At 38.7% G+C, this 8,284-nt stretch overlaps 1 protein-coding gene across 1 annotated transcript; it reads right to left on the bottom strand.

The window, feature by feature from the left end:
* Positions 1-485: 485 nt before the first annotated feature.
* Positions 486-1,421, bottom strand: LOC101592564 (putative olfactory receptor 10D4). Its single transcript, XM_004636515.1, has one exon. It carries the CDS (start codon positions 1,419-1,421, stop codon positions 486-488), a length of 936 nt encoding a protein of 311 aa, XP_004636572.1.
* Between the last annotated feature and the right edge of the window lie 6,863 nt (positions 1,422-8,284).

The following is an 8,284-nucleotide window of genomic DNA, read 5'->3' as shown; positions in this document are numbered from 1 at the left end:
TATTTATAAGAGTTTACTTGAAACATTTAATTTGAGTGTTGAAGCTGACTGTTACCGAATCAGTGTTGGAGCTGATTGTTACAACCAAATAAAAGAAAAGATGCTCAATTCTCATATAAGCTATGAAGTTTCTGTTTCTTGAAGTTTTAATTTCATTCTCCAACCCATATGTACACGCCCACATACACATATATACACACACATAATTCATTTAATCCAAGAGACAATAGAGGGCTTCTCTTAACTCCTTTAAAAGTTAAATGATTAAGAATTATTTTGGAAGACAGTGGACATGAAACATAATCCACCCAGCATTAGATTCAGTACACTGTCTGCAAACAACGTTATCAGTTGCATAGTGAAACAGTAAAACAGGTGCATATTTTGAAACACAGACATTAAGACACAGATTGATTCTGAAGCTGAAGATGAAAACTTGTCCAAAAATGAAGAACCCAAATGGTCCACCAAAGTTTTAGGAATTTTCACTTATTACCTAAAGTAAGGCTTCTCTTGTGAAACAAGTTCCTCAGAGCTGATTTCACGTCCTTATTCCTCAGGCTGTAGATGAGTGGGTTCAGCATGGGAGTCACAAGATTATTCAACATCTGAATTATAGCACCAAGCAAGGGACTGGGGTTGGGCTGCAGATAGATGATGATGACTGGCCCGTAGGCACAAAGGATGGCGGTGAGGTGGGCACTGCAGGTGGAGAATGCCCGTTGCCTGCCCTCTGTGGAGCGGATTTTCATTATGGAGATTCCAATGCGAGTGTAGGACATAAGGATGAGAAATAGGCAAGTGAGAGACACAAGACCAACATTTGTAAAGCTTACCCTTTGAGTTAGAGAGGTGTCCTCACAGGCCAGAGGCAACACTGCAGGTATGTCACAGAAGTAGTAGCCCACCTGGTTGGAGCCACAGTAGGGCAGTCTGAAGGTGAGGGAGCTTAGGACAATGGCATGGACACAGCCACTCATCCAGGTTCCTGTGGCCAAGACAAAGCACACCCTGTGGTTCATGATGACCGTGTATCTCAGTGGGTAGCATATGGCGACAAAACGGTCGTAGGCCATCACTGTGTACAGGAAAGTTTCAGTGCAGCCCAGGAAATGGTAGAAGAAGAGCTGAGCAGCACATCCCTGAAAAGAGATGACTTGGCTGTACCCTGCAAGATACGACAACATCTTGGGCACAGTAGTTGAAGAGAAACCCATGTCAAATATGGAGAGGTTTCCCAAAAAAAAGTACATAGGTGTGTGAAGCTGAGAAGAGGCACAGATGGCAGTGAGAATGAGCACATTTCCAAGGAGGGTGCATAAATACAATGATGAGAACAGGAAGAAGAGCACCGTCGCTAAGCCCTCTGTGTCAGGGATGCCCAGCAGGATGAATTCAGTCACCGTCATGTGATTTTTCATATTTGAGTTAGTTCTGGAGTTCTGCAAAAAGAAAGTTATGGATAAATTTAATGTGCTAAAAAATTAGCTGTGTTTTCTTCAGCAGAACACTAAAGAAGAAAAATCTAGGTATTGCTAGGTATTGCTTCCTGAAGGAATTGTCTCAATCTACCTGATTCTCCACAGACCAGAAATGTTCTGAAGCCCTTTTTCACAGTGTGTAGTCCTCACTGATAAACTCAGGCCTGGGCTCACATGTTTATTTCCCCAAACTCTCTCTAGCATGCATCAGTAAGCTACATCAATATGTGCTCTTTTTATGATTCTAAAGGCAAAAGCATTCTTAATGTCTGCATGAGATACAAGGCTACATGTACGCTTGTTACATTTATTACAGTCTATTTAATTCCATTAAATTTCCAATAGTCATTTAGGCAGGCAAAGAAAGCGAAAAATCAAGGTATGTTCTCACATTATCTCCTCAGATATGAGGATCAACAATGACAAATAAATGAAAAGATCTTAGGTTTTCATGAACAGAAAACTACAGTCGCAGGACCCTCTTTCTCTGGAGATCCTGATGTTACAATGAGTGGGTGACAGCCTTAGCTTCAGGCTTCAAAATCATCAACATGATATAAGCAACAGTAATTTCTTGCAGCATAGGAGTATGTGACTTATCAAAACTCTGAGTCTTGTATTTGAAAAAATTTGGTATCATTTTCTACTTTTTAAGTTTTCTAGTGCAGCCTTAAATTACAGATCACCTCTTAGATTCCATTTATGTTGATAGTAAAAAGAAAGATGGAGAAAGTGACATTGAAGTTAAAAAATGAAATATATGTATGTGTGATAATTAGCTTTTAAGGACTTATAAAATAATCAGTGTTTCCCATGCTGGTAAAAAAAAATAGAGAGGAAGGGAGGAAATATAATTGATATATGTTGTATATATGTACCACTTCCTCGTGCTGCAAGGAATCATTGCAAACTGTGAACATGTAGTAGTAAGTATACCAGATTAAACACAAATAAAGGACAAACCACTGACACTTGCCTGGCACCAGAGAGCATAAGTGTCTGCTGTTATTGACTGCTCTTTTCCTTTCCTTCCTCACAGGAGAAAGGTGCCTCCCTATCTAATCCCCCATCCTGCAGTAGGCCAGTAGATCTGCTCTGGATTTCATTCACTCTCAGGTAGTGCCACACATCCCAGTGTGGGCCAGTTGCCTGGCCTGTGTTTTTCCTGTGTGACTCCAGAAACTACAGTAAGTCATAAACAGGGGAGTTTTAAATCATCTTGGCTTCCTTTGGGTGTTGGTCCCCCAAGTCAGGGATCTTAGGGAGCAAGGGTACAATTATCTAGTTGGTATAATTGGACTTTAGAAATGAGGGAAAGACTGTTATAGGTTCCTCTGTAAAATGTGCTTCCTGGAAAAATAATTTTTGAAAATTCCTTTGATACCTAACTCACACATATATACATTGAAGTTTTACATTTATTGTTTTTTCTTGTGATGTTGTGTTTATAAGTGAAGTATACATGATTTTACTGCACAGTGCCAATTGGTTTGATTTAATGCAATGGTACCTGGGCTAATTGAGAGGACCTGTACAAACCCAGACCCAGGAAAGTGGGGACTAGAACAGCTCCAGTCCCAGGGGCGACAGCCTCCTGCCACTGTCCTCCTGTGGCCCAGCTGCAGCGGCCCCTCTTTCTGTGTGCTCAGCTCACTGTGTGAATCTGACTTCCTTGGCTGAGTCCCATGCTGGTCCCTGAGTCCAGGATGTGAGGTACAGAGCAGTGGAGGGTACAGTTTCCAGAAGATGGGGAAAAATCTACTACCTTGTGAAAGACAGGAGGGGATACACTGGCATGCCAAGGCAAATGTTACTTTTCACTTGAAGAATCTGTTTCAGACTTATTAGTGGATCCCATATTAAATACCTTGAATCCTCAATAACAACGGAAGGGATATAGAACACCTGCATCCTTACTTAATAGAACTTCTTTATCTTTAACTTATACATGGCTTTCTTGTATTCCAGCACATACTGAGTGACCGTTCTATGTCAATTATTGATTTCCTGTCAAGAGGGCAGAAAGATTAGGGAAGAGTTAGTTATTGCATACTCTCTCAGTCCAAAATTTTCTAATCTATGTGGAAGAAGAAAAGAATTACACAGTCTTACTGAAATCTCAAAATTCTGAAGAATTCTCCTTCAGGTAAATGAAGTAAGGATGGAAAAAGTTAAATAACTTTCCTCCTATTTTGGAGCTTTCCTTTGTGGGACCCTGGCAGAGAATCACAAGAATTTTTAGCAATTGTGTTCATAAAGTTTGTGATCATAAATGTTAAGTGTTCAGAGGATGTTTGGATACTTACATCATTTTGAATACTTGTGGAACAATTATTCGTGTATTTATTTTGGAATATTTAGTTAAAAGGTAGTTTTCTCATATCTATGAGATATGATACAAATAAAAATAGATAATTTTTCCTATTTATCCTTCATATATTGAAGCATGATGTCTGGCTGGAAAAACTATTTTGTGCAAATAGAAAGAATGATGCCTACAATCTTAAGGTTAAGTCAAAGTTTTTTAAATTTATCTTAATTTGGCAAGAATACATTCAGAGAAAGAAATGTAAGGGACATTCACCTGAATGCTTCAGTTCAGTGTAGCATGTGCTAAACTGATGCGATGTCACATGAAGGCAGGCATGTGCCACATTCCCAGAAGGCTCATGTGTTTTCTGTACTGACATCTATTATTAAAAAAAGTAGGGATCAGATCAGAAGTAGGGTGCCTTGCCAAAAGTTAAGCTGTTTCTCCAGCTTTCTCATGGTTGAGAATGAAAGCTGCTGCCTTTCCTGAGTTGAGACCAGGGAGACAACGTCCTTGGTTGCCCCAGTCTCTGCAAGGCAAAGACTGATTATCCTCTTAGACATATTTCCTGTCTTTTCTTCTACTACTTCTACAGATCGGAGTACTTTTCTGTGCTGTGAGGGTAGGAAGGCCTGACTACTCATCTTCTGTATTTGGCCAAATTATAAATAGATACACTTTATCCAATTTTTGTGAGACTCCTTTTTACTCCCAGTGATGGGAAGCTAAGGACTCCAGATACGCATGGCCCTGATTCAGGTTGTTGGTTAAGCTCTGTGAGAAAAAATATACAAAAAAAATGTTAAAAAAATATAGTAAACATTTCCTATATGTGCTCATAGTTCTTTTCTTCCAGAAAAAGTAAAGATTTTCCAAAATTACTATGATTCATATAAATAATATTACAACTTTGTTTTATCTGTGTTTTTAACAAAATGCTCAATGTTGAACTTGTGTTAAATATAGGTTCTCTATGTGTCTTGACCATATCAAAAAATTTTTATTAATTTACATATCTACTGATTTTTAAAATTTGTGGTATTAGGAATTGAACCCTCAGTCCCCTACCACTGAGCTACATTCTCAGTACCTTTTTTATTTTTTTTCTTTTGAAACAAGATCTCACAGCTTGCTAATTTGCCTGTGCTAAACCAGATCTTGTGGTCCTACTACCTTGGCCTCCTGGAGTGCTGGATTCTCAGTGCATGCCACACCCAGCTCGAAAGGTAACTTAATTTTAATTTCTAGAAATAATACAGGTGTATGGAATATAACACGATGTTTTAATATACGTATACATTAGGTAATAGCAAAATCAAACTAATAAACATATGTCAATTCACATGATTTTCTTTGCAGTAAGAACTGTTGTCTTGGCATTTAAAAAAAATGTCTAGTTCATAAATTCATCCATTCACCAAAAATGGCTTGGATGGTGTGAGGTTTAGAATCTGAGGATCATACTCGGGGAGCCTAATCGGTCTTCATTCTGTCCACTTCATCTCTGAGTATCAATTTTTTTTTTTTTTTGTGGTACCAGGGATGGAACTCAGGACACTGCATTTGCCAGGCAAGTGCTTATTTTACTGAGCTATCTCCTTGGGCCCTGAGTATCAAAAATTGATAAACTTTTGTTTTTTTTTTTTTTTTTTTGAGTACATGTTTGCAACACGTAATGATTGCATTCATCATGGAGAGTGTGTATATGCATATAACACAACTCAATTTCTTTTGTGTCTAATTAAGTAGAAAAATAAAATGTCAGCTTTGTTCATTATAAAGCTGGCTTCAGAATGCAAGATAGGTGACCAAAATAGTGGAGTAGAATGTGGGTGCAAATATGGCCTTGCTGGGACCTGGGACTGAAAAACCTAGGACATTATAACTTGATGAAGAAAAAAAGAAAAGAAAAGAAAACCCTGGGAGTTGGAAGGAAGACGACAAGAAAACTAGAATCTATAGACACTGGACAAATGGAGCATAAGGAACAAGGAGGAACAAAGCAGTCTAGAAAGCTCACCATTGCTCCTGGGAAAGGAGCCTTCTTGGCACAGCATAAGTCTGGGAAGGCCAGCAGCTCCAGGGCAAAGAAGGGAGCTGGCTGGCAGCACTAGCCTCAAGTAAAGCTGACAGCTATTACTAAGCGTGAGACAATGTGGGGTTTTGCCTTGATAGCGAGTCCTTCTGCATTGCAGGCTAGACTTAGAGAAGAAATCCAGTGTAGTACCCACCATATTTAAGAGTTGAATGAGATATCATTTGGGGAAGGGGTAATTGATTAACAGCTTCAAAGCAACTTGCATGTTTCCCCAAAGTGAGACTTAACTGGAAAGACTGAAGGAGAACCAGCCCCAGCTGGTCATTTCTATGGTGATGGCAAGTATCATGGAGAAGGTTATAGTACCTCACTATTGTCTCAATCAGTGGCTACTCTAATGGCAGGTGAAGCAAGAGTACACTAAGACTAGGATTGCTTTCCAGGTAGGTCTTACTTTTAGGGAAACGTGGTATATTTCAGGGTTCTGGTGTCCCCTCCCATAGCAGCTATGTGGGAGATGGGTTAGACAGACTCATTGAGCAGTACAAGCTTAGACTGCAAAGGATATGGGGTCCCGCCCCTCTGTGGTAAGAAGCTTGGCTGGTCAAGTGTAGCTTTCACAGGGGCTGGGTATGCAAATTATGGCCCTAGATCTGGAGGTCTACCTGAACCCTTCTCTGTTGCATGTATCCAGCAAAAGCCTCAGGGATTGATTTGCTTTTCCCACCCACCAACCTGTCAGGGGCTACGCCTCCACTTAGCTCATTGCTACAGCCTGGATGTACAAACACATGGGTGTCTGAAGCAGGGCGGAACCTCATAAACCCATCGGCCACAGTGCTAGGGGGAGAAAATTGTGGCAAGGTGCACAGGATGATCTCAAAACTGAGTAACTACAGCTAAGGACAGATATTAGCAACAAACATGCCAAATGGAAGTGGTGGGCCTGGAGTCAGCATTCATATAAAAGAAGATGAGTGTACAAGAAAAATAGGTTTTAAGAGAGATTCACTATCTCTGCCCCCCATTTGGTAGATTTCAGTATCAGAGACCCCAGAAAGTACCACACACTCAGAGACGTAGAGGAATGTTTTCTTGTTTTGGGCAGAACCAGGGATTGAACTCAGGCCCTTGTGCTTGCCAGGGAAGTGCTTATTCCACTGAGCCATCTCCCCAGCACCGAGGAATGTTTTCTTAAAATATTTCTTGCTAATTTTTTATTTTATTTTATTTTGATTTTTAAAATTCATTTTAATAGCTATTTTTAAAATATATTTTTCTTTCCTTCTTATTTATTTATTTATTGGCGGATCTGGGGATTGAACTCAGGCCCTTGAGCTTTCCAGGCGAGCACTTATTCTACTGAGCCATCTCCCTGGCCCCTTGATTTCCTTCCTTCTTTATTTTGTTTCCTACCTTTTTTATTTCTTAATTATTCTTTTCTGTTATTTTTATCTAATTCTGTTAAATTACTCCTTAACAGGATCCCCCATCTCACTTGTTGCCCTCCTAATCTTCCTTTATTTTTAATTTACATTTATTTATATATTTACTTGGTGGTACCAGGGATTACCTTGGTGGTACTCAGGACCCTACACTTACCAGACAAACACTTATTCTACTGAGCTATCTCTCTGGCCCCTATTTTTAAAATTTTACTATTTTTCTTCCTTCCAGTGCTCATGTCACCGTTACTAGCATTACTATTAAGTTTTTGATATTTAGTTAACTCGGGGCTATTATTAGTGAATTCTTTGTTAGTGATGGCATAGTTGTTCCATTTAGTAGATATTTACTATAAGTCAATATTCAGCTTGTCTTCTTTTTTACTCATTTTAAAATGTAAAAACAAATAGCAGAAACAGAGTAGCAAGAAAGAATATGTATAGTATAGAATTTCAAAGCAAGAATAAAATTTAACAGTGATTGTTGTATTATGTATTTTCATTGGTTTTTATGCCCATATTATAAGGCTATATCTCCTTTCCATGGCTCTAGACATCTTCAAAAATATTGATATCTTGAAATACAGAGCATGACTTAGGTACTCCTTCAGATGAAAGGAACTCAAAGAGCTATTACTTTATGCAATGTATAATCCTGTATTTTTTTTTTTTTTTTTGCTACAAGGGAAATTATTGTGATAATTGGTAAAATCGAAAGGATTTAGATTAGACAATATTGTATCAATGGTGATTTTCTCTCTTGATGACTATCTTAAAGTTATATAAGGAATGCCTTTTTTCTTTTTAAAAGAGAATACAACAATAATAAATCTTTAGAAACAATACAGAACATCACTAACTAAGATGATAGGAATGCACCAATGGTTGTCACATGGTACATTGCTGCCTTCAGGAGTGCCCTTATGTGAAAAGCAGATTTATGTAAAAATACTTTATGTATACTGATATAATTTATGTAAAGTATACCAGGAGAAGGAGCATAGGTCTG

The sequence above is a fragment of the Octodon degus genome, unplaced genomic scaffold (genome assembly GCF_000260255.1).
Source record: "Octodon degus isolate 3935 unplaced genomic scaffold, OctDeg1.0 scaffold00080, whole genome shotgun sequence".
Classification (NCBI taxonomy): Eukaryota; Metazoa; Chordata; class Mammalia; order Rodentia; family Octodontidae; genus Octodon; species Octodon degus.
Note: the sequence above shows the minus strand (reverse complement) of the source record. Positions and strands in the feature narration are given on the sequence as shown.

What these genes read in the sequence shown, in the direction of transcription:
- LOC101592564 (XM_004636515.1), bottom strand. Translation starts at nt 1,421, where the DNA reads ATGAAAAATCACATGACGGTGACTGAATTCATCCTGCTGGGCATCCCT.